At 46.1% G+C, this 14,331-nt stretch overlaps 1 protein-coding gene across 3 annotated transcripts in view; it reads left to right on the top strand.

Annotated features, from left to right (window-relative positions):
• The window catches only part of LAT2 (linker for activation of T cells family member 2), a 40,436-nt gene that overhangs the window by 14,417 nt on the left and 11,688 nt on the right, over positions 1-14,331 (top strand). For 2 of the 3 annotated variants that reach the window (XM_014608029.3, XM_014608024.3), the window contains exons 2-8: positions 1,059-1,165; positions 2,697-2,739; positions 2,995-3,038; positions 5,145-5,199; positions 7,017-7,051; positions 12,088-12,118; positions 13,455-13,510. In XM_014608029.3, coding sequence (XP_014463515.1) covers positions 1,078-1,165; positions 2,697-2,739; positions 2,995-3,038; positions 5,145-5,199; positions 7,017-7,051; positions 12,088-12,118; positions 13,455-13,510 — 352 coding nt within the window. In that variant the 5' untranslated portion in view covers positions 1,059-1,077. The remainder of the gene's footprint in view (positions 1-1,058; positions 1,166-2,696; positions 2,740-2,994; positions 3,039-5,144; positions 5,200-7,016; positions 7,052-12,087; positions 12,119-13,454; positions 13,511-14,331) is intronic. The other variant, XM_014608030.3, reaches the window with a different exon arrangement.

Raw genomic sequence — 14,331 nt, 5'->3', positions numbered from 1 at the left:
TTTCAGCTACTACGGTATACAGTTTTGAGTAACCACAGGTTTCTGTGGCCGCGTGTCAGCTCGCCACCTGCCATTTTTCCCATAAGCCTTTTTTCTTGCCAACCATGGGAACTTTCAGGAACCTAAACCCAGTGTTTGGCAAGGGAAACCTGTACTCAGAATTTGCAGCAGTGGGATTATTGCATTGTTTTCCCCATCCTTCAGCTATGCAAAGTAGGTGGAAAATGCAGCTGGTAGTGCATGAAGAACTTGGAGTAGTATCTGTTTTGTACAGGTGTTCATGACCATGCAAGGTCTGGGAGAAGGCAGATGCTTCTTTCTCTGGCCCAGCAGAAGAACATGTGGCATTTGTATTTTGAGGAGGAAACCCCAAACAAAAGAAAGACCAGGCTGAATAGCGAGGAATTTTTTTTTTTTTTGGATGAGCTCTGTTAATATAGCAGTCTGCCCTAAGGTGCCTTCTAAAACCAGAGACGGTAGCATTGCTGAGGGCAGTGTCGGAAAGCATTCTGCGCTGGCAGGCTGGAAGGACTAGACCATCTGGTGTCGGGGTCTTTGCCATTCCTGAGTTATGTCATGCTTGGAAATCATGCCTCCCCTTCTGTGACCATCTCTCCTGGGTGTGAAGGCAACACAGTTGAGTGGATGGGAAACTAGGCCGAGTCAGGAAACCTGGCTTCTATTCCTGGCTCTGCCACTGGTTTCTTGTGTAACCTTGGGCAAGTCGCTTGTTTTCTCTTTGCTTCTGTTTCCCCAAAGCAGAATGGGGAGAAGGCAGCCCTTTGAAGTAGGACTTCCTGAGCATGAGGCATCATCCAAACACGGAAGGGGGACTGCTCTGAGGCAGCCACAATCTCAACACCGAGGTCATGGAAAGGGGAATAATAATAACTACACTCTGCCCAATATAATTATGATGATCTCTGAAAGAAAGGAGGAAGGATTTATTTGGTCTTTGTGTGATAGGTTTGAGCACTTAAATGCTCCCGGGAGCTGACAGGGCTGTAAGGCACTGAGCGAGTGCATTAATGGTTTTTTCTCCACTGCTTGTGTTTCAGGCTGGACGTTTGCGGAGCAATGGCTCAAGTGGAACTGCTCTGGGCTGCAGCGTCCTTGATGCTGCTTGGAGCTCTAGTGGGCATGTGCATGAAGTGTCAGCAGTCCGGTAAGGCTTTCCCCATTTCTTTGAGTTACAGGGCAGTCCAAGGCTAGTGTGGGCAACACGTGGGCTGCCTAGCTTGTCTGAAGGCTGCCAGACCGCAACATGTCTCTTTGCAGTTTGCTGCCCAAGTGACCAATCTACAACATGTCTAATGAGTTTGATGCCTAATTGTTCACTGGGGTGACAATACTGTTCAGTGTAATGGAAGCTTTGTCCCAGTGCGTGATGGTTTTGCTGCTGTGCGGGACCCCTCGGGTCAAGCTTAGGCTGATGTCCTGAAGCTCACATTTTCTTTCTGTTCCTGTTTCGTGTGTGCAGGGGACAGTTCGGCTGTAGCCCTTTTGGCTGGAGTCCCATACTCTGCACAGCACGAGGTCCTGCTGTCTGCTTTCTGCTCCGTGCATCTCCGCCATTGCTTTGCTTCTGTGGTTGGATGCAGGGGTGTTGCTGCTTACGTAGGGCACTAATTCGTGGCCTGTATCACACCTCTCCCCCTTTGCCCAGTACACCCTTCTGTGGAGGTACAGTAGGTCTGGGATTTGGAAGGAAGGAAGATGTTGGGACTTTCCTGCACCCTCCATATTCCACCTGCTTCTACAGCCAGGGAGAGCCATGGGAGATAACACAGTCCAGCTGCATGTTGGCTTTGCATCCTGTACCCATCCGTGCTGTGGAACTTCAACGGGGAGCTGTGGGGACAGCTGCCATAGAAGGGAGCTTTGAGAGCATCGCTCCTGCAGCCACTGTGTCCTCTGGGGGCAAGAGGTTTCAGGAAACAATCTTGAGGGATTCCAGTGCTGCTGGTAGTGAGGGCCAGCCAGCAATGGGTGGGAGGTGTGGGGGAAAGGCTCCTTTCACTTCTGAAAATGAATGGGTATATGGAAACTGCTCAGCTCCACAAAGAAATAACCTCACAGAGTGCAGCTGATGGACGTAAATCTGAGAGCATGATGAATTCCCCTGCTGACCCACAGACTCAGGTTGTGCTAAATCTAAGACCAGTCCAATTTGACTGGAGATAAGTTTGACTCAATCGGGGTGGGGGGGTCCTGGTCAGACTTTCTGAATGTGTGGTTTTTAGCTGGGATGTATTTAGTTGCTGTGTTGGTCTGAGACCAAAAGAAATGCAAAACTCTAGATCTCTTGGTTGAGAGAGGAGGATACCTAGTATTACACCAACTAAGAAAGTGCAAGCCCACCCCCTTCCTTTTTCTGCAAGCTTTGAGGCACATGTGTCCTTTCTCAGACTTGGGGAAAATTTTAAAATGGTAAAAATTAAAGATGTTTTTTAGCTGAGCACTGGGACAGCTGTTGGGATCCAGTGTCCTTTCCTGGTCCTGGCTGCAGGTTTGCTTGATGGAGATGGTTCTCGAAATGTTTTCGCAACTGGTGCCCTCTGCCTTCTTTGCTGCTTGCCTTTGCCAGTTGTGTGCAGTGTTTGTTCACTCAGGTTTTCTAGATCTTTTTCTTCTCCTTTTGCTGCACTTTAAATCCCAAGTCACCCATTCTGATTCTTTTTTTTTTTTTCTTCTAGCTGCTAAACGGGAAAATAAAGAGCTGCATCAGCAAAGGGGTCGGTAAGTTGCCCTTCACAATCCTTTTATTTTTTCTGCTGAAATGCAGCTTCTCCACCCGTGACAAAAAAGCAGAAATGTTTCACTGCGTCGGGGAAGTATCTCACTTTCGACTTGTGTGGTAATGGGCTGTGCACTGGAGATCTGTGCAACATTGGCTTCATCTTGTCATGCTAACAGCTGTGACCTAGACCTTGGTTGTGCCCCCTGCACTTGTAGTTCCCTCTCATAAGGACAGAACTTTCCTTGTGTTTTCAGGCATGGAAACCGGCAGACATTTGAGGTGATTCGGACCTACTCAAGTAAGTATGAATTTTACCGTGCTCACTGGGCATCAGAAGGAAATGCAAGGTGCTAAGGCCTGGCAAGACTGCAGCTCTTGCTGGTGTACTAGTTTGTGTAGCTTTTCAACACTACCTCCTACCCTATAGAGAAGTAAAGTCATGGCTTGAATCCTTGCCTGGGGTGCATTTTCTCTTTAAGACCTGACTGACCATCTCAATTTATTGCTCCTTCAAAGGAGAGTTAAGAGACCCAGGGGCCTGACTCTGCTAAAATCCCAGCCCAGATCCTTAGATCATAGAAAATAAGTATTGCAAAAAATAACAGCTTATTGGTTTTTGGCTTCTCTGAACAGAAGCCTGTGCCTGGAAAAATGGCAGTGGGGGTGACGGGACACCCGAACGACGAGCGACTCACTTGTTTTCACGTTGGTACTGCTTCCTGTTCCAAATCCGGTTACGTGATGACCTTTTTCTTTTTATCCCAAACTCAGCTGCTGTTTTTTGGGGGTCAATACTTTGACCCTAGCTGACTTCCTGCCCTTGGGGCAGGGGGTTGGACTCAGCCATCTTCCTAGGTCCCTTCCAGTCCTAATATCTATGAAATGAAGTTGCCACAAACCAAATGTGGCTTCTGGGTGCTGTCTTCTTCCTGTCTTCAGTCTGATCTCAGTAATATGATAACAAGAAACACCGGGGCTGCTCCTTGGTCCAGGTCACTCCTTTGGTCCCAGGAATTTTGCTGGGGCTGGGAGAAGCTTCTTCCTCCCCCCACATCTTATTTTCTTTGTTTCCTTTGCCCTTCCACCCCACCCTGCCCATGCCTCCCCTCCCTTGCTTTCTCTTCTCTTTTCTTTTCTCTTCCTCTACCATCACTAGCCCCCATCTTCTGTTCCTCTGCTGCACTTTTATTTCCTCTGGGACAGCTAATCTGAAAAAGGGAGTCCACCTTGCTCTGAAGGGAGTATGATTTGTAAAATGAACTCTGCCGGTTGCAGCTGACCGGGAAAGCCCGAGCCCCTGGCAGAGGTTGACAGTTCTGTGATAATTGGGGATTAAGGGACCATCATCAGTGAGAGGGGGAAGGTTTTAAGGTAATTTGGGCCAGTCGGATACTGCTTATAGACACAAAACCTTAATTATGGTTGTCCTAATGCTCTGGAGTATTGTTTTCTTGATGGCCCACATGGCTGACAAGATGGCAGCTCTTACCAGGGCACAGCGGGCAGCAATGATCTAACCTAGAGATGACCACAACCAGGTCTGTGTTGGACAGATGGGGTCCAGTGGCTTGGCTGGCTGGTACTGGAGGAAGACATGTTTTGTAGCAGCCCAGGAGGAGATGAGGAGGATGCAGGCGTTTGTTGCCTGGGCTCCGCTTCTCCCAACTTTTTTTTTTTAACTGCAGAAGAGCACTTTCCAACACTGGAGTCTAGGGACTGCACGGTGAACAGTAACAAACACTGGGGAGAGCTGATGTAAAAGGATTCATGGACACTGTCCCTCTCTTTATCCATCAGCCACCCAGTGCGGTTTTGTTAGCACCACAAATGCATTCCTAGCAAAAGAACTGGGAAGAGATTGCTTAAAGGTGTGGAGAAAAACGTTTAAAATAGGGCTGCAATAAGGTATCTATAACATCACCTGGCCTTTCTGAAGTACCTTCATCTGAGGGGGGCAGAGTATAGAATAAGCACCAATAAGCCACATTTATTTTAACATGGTGGAGGAAGCATGACAGATGCAGCCAAACTCCAAGAGAAGTTATTAGGACTTCTAGAAGAACCTAGTTGTTTTATTTTAAGAGCTTATAAGAAAGACCTGATTGTAGCATGACTGTAGGTCAGGCTGAGTGGGAGAAAATAGCTGGTAACTATGGCAGGAATAGCAGCTAGCACGTCTATTGAGATTGTAGCATTAGGAAAGGTGTTTGTAGTAGCTCGCCCTGTTCCTTGTAGACGTGAAAGTTTGCTATACTCACTTTGTCCCTTGGCTCACTGTGTACTTTTTAAGAAGGTAACTGAATATGCACAGGAAATCCTTTGTACCTAACTGCTCTGTGCCCTGTTTGGAAGCATGTCTGTTGTTGCCTTTACCTTGAACATTCAATTCTATTCTCTATGCCAGTTCCAGTGGCAAGGCTTGAACAAATGAAGTCACCGGACAGTGATCCAGTTATACGGTATGTGATATTATTTTAGCCAAAGTTGGGAACACTGGGGGTCTTTAGGTTTTGGGGTCCAATTTGGGATCTGAGCTCTGTGACTTGGCATATATGTAATTTCCTGTTAATCATTTTGTAAGGTTCTTAATCCCTTTTTATATCTTCCAATTGTTTTATAGCATTTACTAGCACAAGTGCTCAAACGAAACGCAAGGAAACACACAATAGCATTACAGATGAAAGGCAAATCATGTTAGGAATAAGTTGAGGCTCTTTGATCACCATTTTATATGGTGAAGCCCAACCAAACTCGTATGGGAAACGTATGGTAAAAATATTGCTGCAGTGTATACTAGTATTTCTCCAAACCTTGGGTTTTGTTCCAAACACTCCAACTCCCATGTTGGAGTCCTCCAAATATCTTCTGTTTCAGACCCACAAAAAGGACCATGTCACTTGTAGTTATTCCTCAGACCTATGTTTGAGGACCAGCGAAATATGCAATAGCTGCACTGGTTTCCATCCTTTTGTGAGTTGATTTGTATTCCAACACACATGCAGCATGCATAAATACAGACTGGGGAATGACTGGCTAGGCTGCAGTATTGCAGAGGAGGACTGGGAGGTTATAGTAGACTGGTGGTTTTCAAACTTTCTGAAGTCGTAGAACCCTTCATATCACTACTTCTGCCACAAAACCCCCAACCGCATCCTTATCCTAAAGACTGATGTGGAGCCAAGCAACCTGTCCCCACAATAGCAACACATTGCCTCCCTGCCCGCTCCACCATTACCCCCATTCTCTTTGCAGAGCCCCAGGGTTTCACAGAGCATGTGTTTGAAAACCGCTGCAGTAGCTTATAAGCTGAATATGAGCCAGAGGTGTGTGGTCTTGTTGCAAAAAAAACAAAACAAAAAACAAAAATCTCCAACAGCATAATGGATTGTATTAACAGGAGTTTCACTTCCAAATCAAAGGAAGAGAGGGGTTCTTCCACTCTATTCAGTGCTGGTGAGGCCACACCTCATACTGGGTGAATCTACACATTCATTAATGCACCATAGTTACTGCACCTTCAGTTTAGGACTCGGATAACCAAGTACTAAATCAGCGCAGTAGCACCAGCACATGGGTTTTTGCAGACGCTAACTGCATAGTATCCTAATACTACTGCACAGTAGCATAATAGCATGGGTTTTGCCTGGCATGCTACTGCGCAGTGTTGTTAGGCTACTGCTCAGCTAGCATCTCATGTAGATGTGTCTAGTTTTGGGCTCCACACTTCAAGCATGTGGACAGTTTGGAAAGAGTCCAGCACAACAAAAAATGATTAGGGGCCCGGGTGAGACAGCCTTATGAGGAAAGGCTGAAAGAACGAGAGTCATTTAGTTTAGAGGAGGGATGATACTGGGGGTAGGGAGGGAGTTTGATAATGGTCTTCAAATACCTGAAGGGCAGTTATAGAGAGGATGTAGATGGGCTTTTCTCTCTGGCTGCAGGGGACAGGGCTAGGAGCAATGGCCTCAAGCTGCAGCAGGGGAAATGCAGGTTGGAGATTAGGATGTACTTTCTGACTGAGGGGGTCAGTATTGGAACAGGATACCTAAAGAAACTGGACTCTCCCTTCTTGGAAGTTTTCAAGAGCAGGTTAGATGGACATTAGTCTGGGATGGTTTAGTTGGGGATGACCCTGCTGTGAACAGGGGGCTGGAATAGATGACCTTGTGAGGTTCCAGCCCTACTTTCCTGTGATCCAGCATGAACTGAAATGGGGGGATTACCAGTAAATGACATGTGCAGTCATCGGTTGTGTCCACAATTTGATTTCTTTCAGAAGCTCCAAGGAGTTCCCGACCTCGGATCTTGACAGTAAGTATTTGTATAAAAACATCCACTTATTTTAACTGCTGTCAGGCGGGTGCCCTTATCTAATAGAAAATCAGGAACTGGGAATGTTACCAATCTCTGCTTATTTCACTGGCAAAGGGAACGTGTATTGGGGGAAAATCTTTCTGCTGTCAACTCCTATAAAGTTCATGAAAGTTAGGCCTGTGAGGGGATGTTCAATTCTTGTTTCTTGTCAGCCATCCTGATTTCTGAACATCCTATTCTATGGAAGCTTCTTAGAGCTAAAATCTACTCCTATAACTTTACCCAGCAGGGTATTTCTGGGACTTGTCCATAGGGAGGACTAATTGGGATGTCTCTGGGGAACAGTGATGCCTTACATTCAAAATGTCATAGCTGTTGTGTGCTGTGGTTGTACTTTAATCTACTGCCAAAGTGAATTAACCTAATCCACAAAGACACCTAAGAGTGCTTTTCTGGGGAAGAAGGACAGAATAGGAGGTGTTCTGAGCTTTCCCCCCAGGTAGACAAGCACTTAATGTTATACACTTAATAAGTATTTGGCTGTTTTGACAGCCTTATGTAAATGCATGGTTTAACCCTGTGTGTCCTTGAACTTGTAGAGTTTTTTTTCTCTTTAGTCTGTCTTGTGACTCTCTGGCTGGGTCCACAGACATGATTCTGACTCTAGTCTTCTCAGTACCCTTTGCCCAGTGTCTGGGAACATGTTGTACATTATGGGCTTGATGGCTAGAGAGCGTCTACAGCTCCCATTGATTTCAAAGCTGGAGTTTCGGGTGCTCAGGACTTCTGAAAATCAGGCACTCAGCATGATGTTAAGTGGAAACATGCCACTATACAGCCTTCAGCACAGCCAGCTTCCTTCCAGGCACTGCTGAGACATGGTACTCTGTCAGGTCACTGGTGAATAGGGGGTTAACCCCAGTTCAGCTTTCTCCACTTGTCTTAGTTTGGCTGCTCAGGGATATGAGAGTATGTCTGTGAGAGAGGATGGGGAGAATATGCTTTTAGGTCAGGCGGCGGCCTCAAGACTGGATCAAATAGCAATAGTGGGATTTTTCCTCTTTCTGCTTTTTCATTGATTCTTTCTTGCTATAAACACTACCCCATAGCTGGGAGGGAAAGACATTTAGGAGTGCAACTGCTGGGCCATGCTAACAGCTGGAATGCCCCACTTACCCTGGATGACACCCATGGTGGTACATAGTTCTTCCTAAATCACAGGTCTTTCATCCCTCCTGGAAGAAAGGTCAGTAAACCTGGGTTCTGGTGAGCTACCAGAGGGAGGGAGGTTTCACTTGTGGCCCACTGCATAGCTCAGGACTATTTGCAAATCCTCTGGCTGCCCTAGTGGGTAACAGAGAGAATCCCCTGGGGTTTTATGTGCTATTTCTAGAGTCCCCACCTCTTTCCCCAGTGATATCTGAGTATCTCAGAAATATTTGCTTTGCATCCCTGGAAAATCTGCTTCTCATTTCACAGAACTGAGGCACTAGGTGACTTGCCCATGCTCATATGGGAAGTGTGCGGCAAAGTGGGGACTGAACCTCAGCCCTCGGAGTCCAAGACCAATGCCTTAATTGCGGTACTGTCCTCTCTGCATGGGATGGAAATTATCAAAAACCCTGTAAGAAGCAGTCCTGTCATCACTATTCTAGGCTCTGCCTGTGACTTCTGCCTTTTGGTTTTGTTTTCACCACAATATTGTGCTGAGCTGATGGTATCAATGATTCTTTATCGTACCCTTAAACCCACTTCCTAAGAGATGACCTAGATGGCTGTTCCCTTTGGTGTATTTTTGCCAGAGTAATCTCTTGTTCTCCCATGAATTATTCTGCCTTTCATTTGATACTGATCTGTTGGACACCTGAAGGTCCTCAGTTAATGGATCCAAATCCTTCCATATCTAATCTTGTAGCCCTCCTAGCCACCAGTTACCTGGCTGCAGCTATAATACCATGAAAACATGTGCTCTCTTCTAGGTGGCAGTGCTAAGCCCAAATGCCAAAATTCAACGAAAGGTAAAAAGCTGTACTGCAATATAATGCAATTAGGCTAAAAACATGGAGGGTAAAAATCCTAGGGCTGGTAGTGTTTTGTCAGTGCTCATCAGATGTCAACAGTCCATTGCACAGGTGAGTATATCATTTTGTTAAACAGTGAAATAACTCTGTCCATGACACACCATGCTTTAGTCTCGTCCATCTTTAAAGAAAAGACTCTTGACCCCACCTGTTTATCCAGCTGCCACAGTATCTTGCTTCACCTGCCATCCCAAGGACCATGAAAGGCACGATTGGGAGCTGTTTCCAACCCTGTTCCTGCCCCTCAAATTTAACCAAAATGGCTTGGCCGAAATCTATAAGGACCTTCCTCTCAGGCAGATCTGAGAACCACAGCTGCCCCCTTGTCCTACTGATGGGGCATCTGTCTCAGTGCCATTGACTGACTGTCCTCAATGTCCTTGTCTGGTTTCTGCCTCTCTAGGTGCTCTTCCTGCCTCCCTGCGAGTCCTTCATTGTCACCTTCTGAGCATCCTTCTTCTCCCTGCCCTGCTGTGGGTGTCCTGCAAGCCATGTCTATGCGATTCCCCTCCCGCTGCTAGGATTATCACTGACCAAATAAGCCTTGAACTTGTGCTGTGGTCCAGGTGCAGCAGAGACGAGCAATTAAACAGAACTCCTTGTTCTGTTCGAGAACAGTCCAGCTCCATCCTCTTTTGATCCACCCTTCATAGAGTTGAAGGCTGCTATTAAATCCCCCCTCAGTCTTCTCTTCTCCAGACTAAATAAGCCCAGTTCCCTCAGTCTCTCCTCAGAAGTCATGTCCCCCAGCCCCCAAACCATTTTTGTTGCCCAATGCTGGACTCTCCCCAATTTGTCTGCATCCTTTCTGTAGTGGAATACTACTCCAGATGTGGCCTCACCAGTGCCAAATAAAGGGGAATAATCACTTCCCTTGACCTGCTGGCAACACTTCTACCAATGCAGCCCAGTATGCCATTAGCCTTCTTCACAACAAGGGCACAGTGTTGGGTCATATTCAGCTTTTTATCCCCTGTAACCTCCAAGTCCTTTGGTCGATCACTGCAGACAACACTACATCCTGCCATCACTCAGGCCTTTCACCTGGGTGTAATCTTCAAATCAGACCTTCCTCTCAGTCTTTGCATCCAGGCTGTGTCTAAATGCTTCAGGTTCTTTCTGCGCAGCATCTCTAGGATGCAGCCTTTCTCATCCGCACAGCTGCTCAGGCTCTCGTCACTTCACATCTCACTGCTTCTCAATTGTTGCAACATCCATCTCTCTGCCCTTGACAAATCCTGTTCCACTTGTGTCCTCTACAAGGCTGCTGCAGAAATCATTTTCCTACCCTGTTACTTGGACCATAGCTCTCTTAACCTTCCTCTCTTGTAAAATCAAATGAGCTACTTATCTTCACTCTCAAGGCTTTTGGTGGTCCTTCCCCATCTTACTCCTCTCATGCAGCATCTAGAGGTCAACTCCTGCCTTCTCTTGGCCTGTGACACCAGTCTTTGTTGCCCACTTGTTACATTTTATGCTAACAATTTCCTTTCTCCTTGCTGCCCCTTGTTTGCAGGGAGCTCCTCCTAAACATACCTATGAAGCCATGCCACTGTCCTCCTTCATATCCCTCTTTTAAAATTATGCCTGTGGAAAATTTACCAGTTGGGCTCCCAATGTGTCATGCTCACTGCTTGTTGGGCTACCAGTACTGTATCACTGTTTTCCATGAACGTCACTGTCTGGCAGTATCCATCTCTCATCTCATAAGCTCTTAGGGTTAGAGAGTGCCTTCGGTTCAGTTACTACAGCACCTATTATAATACAGCATCAATGGCACCAGGATATTGCTTTAGCTACAAGAAGTTTCCCATCTCTAAAACAACAATACGATCCTCCTTTTCTCCCACTTTTTGCCTGTGCTGTCCATTTAAATTGAAATCTAGCTGGTGTCCATAGCACCCAGAGGCTCTGATCTGAGTTGAGGCCTTTAGCTTGTACTATAATACTAATAATTCACAAATAATAAAGAAGGCCTCTCCTATCTGTGGTATTTCCTATGTGACGTGTGATGAAGAGCAATTTTAGTCTTCAGACCTTCAGTAGTGAGGTTACGCAAAGGATGGTTTGCATCTTTAAGGGATGGGGAATTCCTGCTGCCTAGGGCTGATGGGGCAGTGGCTTATAGCAGAGCAACCCTCCCATAGCAAAACATGTCGAAATTGTTTAACCCACCTTGATGCAGAAGCAGATCAAATTGTTTCATGTTAAAAGTTATAAGCCTTGACTATATTTTAGGGGCCTTCGGATAATGTAGGCCATGCGCTGAATTACTCTTTCTGTAAAATAATGTCCTTAAATTCTTTCCCTGAATTCTCCAGGTCCATGCCTGCTCCAGCTGTAGTTTGTAGCAAAACTTGCATTGAGATTACTGATGTAAGAACTGGGCCCGTGTGCCTAAGTTCAAGGGGCAGATGTGGCTGGCTTAATGTTTTGATCCTGTGGCGAGCACTTTTTGACTGGTCTGAGCTGCAGACTCGAGTGATATTTCTGAAGGTTTTTGGGTCAGTTGACTTGAGTCGGCTGTATGGCAGAAAGTGCTTAGCAGAGAACGGGTAGCACAACAGGGTAGGGAGTGGCAGTGGTGGAGGGGAGACTGATGGACCAAGACGAGGGGATAGGAAGGTGAAGCTTGCCGATTCTAAACACCAAAAATAAAGGGCAAGGGGGAGGGCAAAAAATATACCCTGAATTTAAAATAAAGAAACCTGAGTAACAAAGCAGACCACTAGATGCTTGCCTGAGGGGATGCAGCAGCCCACAGACGCACCTCCAGAATCTAACTTGGCTTCTGTCACCAGAGGATTACCAATGGTCCAGGTGTAGCCGCTGTTCCCCGCTGTCTCTATGTGCATAGCATTCATCTGGATCAATCCTACAATTTTATTTTGACTTTGTGCTCTGACAACTTTTCTGGCGGTTGTACTAATGGCAAATACGTTGTGTTTTCAGGAGATAGCCAGGATTGCGAGGCTACCTATGTGTAAGTCGTTCTTTCTCTAATGTACCAGTGCATCCACTGAATCCTTTAGCCCAGTAGTTCTCAACCTTTTTACACTCGAGTCACCCTGGTTAGACTTGAGGCATCCCTTGGAAAATGCCAGCTCTTAGATTTCACTTATTTTTTGACTACAGAAACACAATATAGCAATTTTTCTGTTGTAAAGACCTCAGAAAGAGTACAACAGGTCAGACTGTTTTTAAGAGTACAGATGCCTATATGAAGTCTCTGGGGTTATCTAGTGAACCAAGTTTGCCCACCCAACACTGCTAATATTGCATGGCACCCTGTGGCATCCTTGAAAGGATCCCAAGGCACTCTGAGAATCGCTGCTTTTGCCTTTAATTTTCCTTTTTAAGATGAATTAAACTCTATTAGTTTGGGTTTTGTGGCTGCAGCTTATTATTGAGACTTATGTTTAGCTCTTTTTAATTTCACAGCCTCAATAACACTTCACAATGGATCACAAACCACCCTGAGCCACTATTTCCATCGTGATCAGTAACTTTCATTGCAGTTCCCCTCAGCCTGGTGCAACTACTGCTTAGAATAGGAAGAAAAAGTATTTTCCCCAAATGCTTCTGACTTTGAGATATATATAATACGGGAGGGCAGTCGCTCAGCATCAATAGGCATATTCAAAGAAGGCGTTTCAAGCCCACCCTCTGTTGTCATGCAAAGCTCATGTTGATGCGTTTTCTACTGAATCGTGTCCACCTTCTGCGCAGCTCTTACCTAACTGTGAAGCTGCACGTTTTTGCAGGTCTTCAGGTCTTTGAAGACTCAACAAAGAAAATAGGCTTGTTTTGTGAATGTTGCTGGCCGAATAGCCAACTGCTTGAACTGTGCAAAATGCACAGGAAACCAAATGCTTTCCTTTTGGTCTCGAAAATGGTTAGATGGCCCCGTTGCTGTAGAGTTGGAGTGCCTGCATACTGCATGAAGCATAGAAGTGGACAGTGCTACTTACTGATACAGGTCACGTAATCATGGTATGAAGGAGGCAATTGTTTCCTTAAAAAAGAAGGGGATGGGGGAGTGCAAAGGATGCTTAGGAATCAGTTTGCACTGCATCTCTAGAAGGCTGGGAATTGACCTACCTAGTCATAGCATTGTAATGCCCAGAGATAAGCAGTAATTAGAGAAGGTCCTGATATATTCAGACCTGGAAAACATACTCAAAGGCCTTTCCTTTGTGATATATGGCCATGGGGCTGCTGAAAAACTGGGGTCAGGTGTGAATTAGATGTGTGGGTTTTTGCCCCAGCACCATCTAGGTCGGGAAGTACCTAATAGATAGATGCTTTATCTTTTGCAGTGACCCCGTAGCTACAGATTACTACAACTGTGGGAAGTACTTAAGACCACCAAATGGTAAGCTTGCAAGACAGAATGGAGTAGCAATTGACTTGATAGACTTGGGGAAGATAAAGCAATCTAAGTGTTACCAGCAAGCCTGCCTTGTGGGATGTAGGGAAACCTGTAAGCAGTTTTTTTTTCCCCTTCTTTTAGTCTTTTGTTACAATGTGATTTGACAAACTCGGGGCTAACAGGCATGTAATATGCAGCGGGCTCTGGGCATTAAGGAGTTAAAGAGCTTTGTAAACAGGGGGAAACACAAAAGAACAAGAGTGCTACAGAGCAGCAAAACCACTGAAAAGAAGTGACACGGTGTGGGACCATGCTCATGTGATGCATCCTTTTGTGCAAATAAAGCTAATAAATCAGCTCAAGCCTGACCTGGCTGCAGGCCCACAGTAAAGTGATTGCTGAATCCCCACGTACTCCAGAGCCAAAGGCATGATCATTCAGAAGTGGCATCTTCTCTGACGAACAGCAGTAGACTCGAGATCCTGTCTCGGTGGGCTGCGTGCATGGTGGATCCCAGCCATGCTGGGGAAGCTGCTGCTTCTGGTCCCACGGTATTACCCAGCCCCTGCCCTGTTGCATTGCCTGATGTGCAGCAGAGTTGCCAGAGGCAGCAGGCTGTCCTAGGAAAAGTATATGAAGCATCATGGATCTTGCATGCAAGTAGCACCCCTTGATGGTAAAGGAACAAGTGAGGCAGCAAGACCAGAAGTTGTGTTGAGAGATGTTAGCTTAATGGGGCTCTGTGTAGAAGCAGGGGCTGGGCTTGAGGATCCTCTTGCAAGACTGTCAGCCCTTTAGGGTAAAGACTGCCTCTCTGCTTGCAC

Source organism: Alligator mississippiensis, chromosome 14, assembly GCF_030867095.1.
Source record: "Alligator mississippiensis isolate rAllMis1 chromosome 14, rAllMis1, whole genome shotgun sequence".
In the NCBI taxonomy this organism is placed as follows: domain Eukaryota; kingdom Metazoa; phylum Chordata; order Crocodylia; family Alligatoridae; genus Alligator; species Alligator mississippiensis.
Note: the sequence above shows the minus strand (reverse complement) of the source record. Positions and strands in the feature narration are given on the sequence as shown.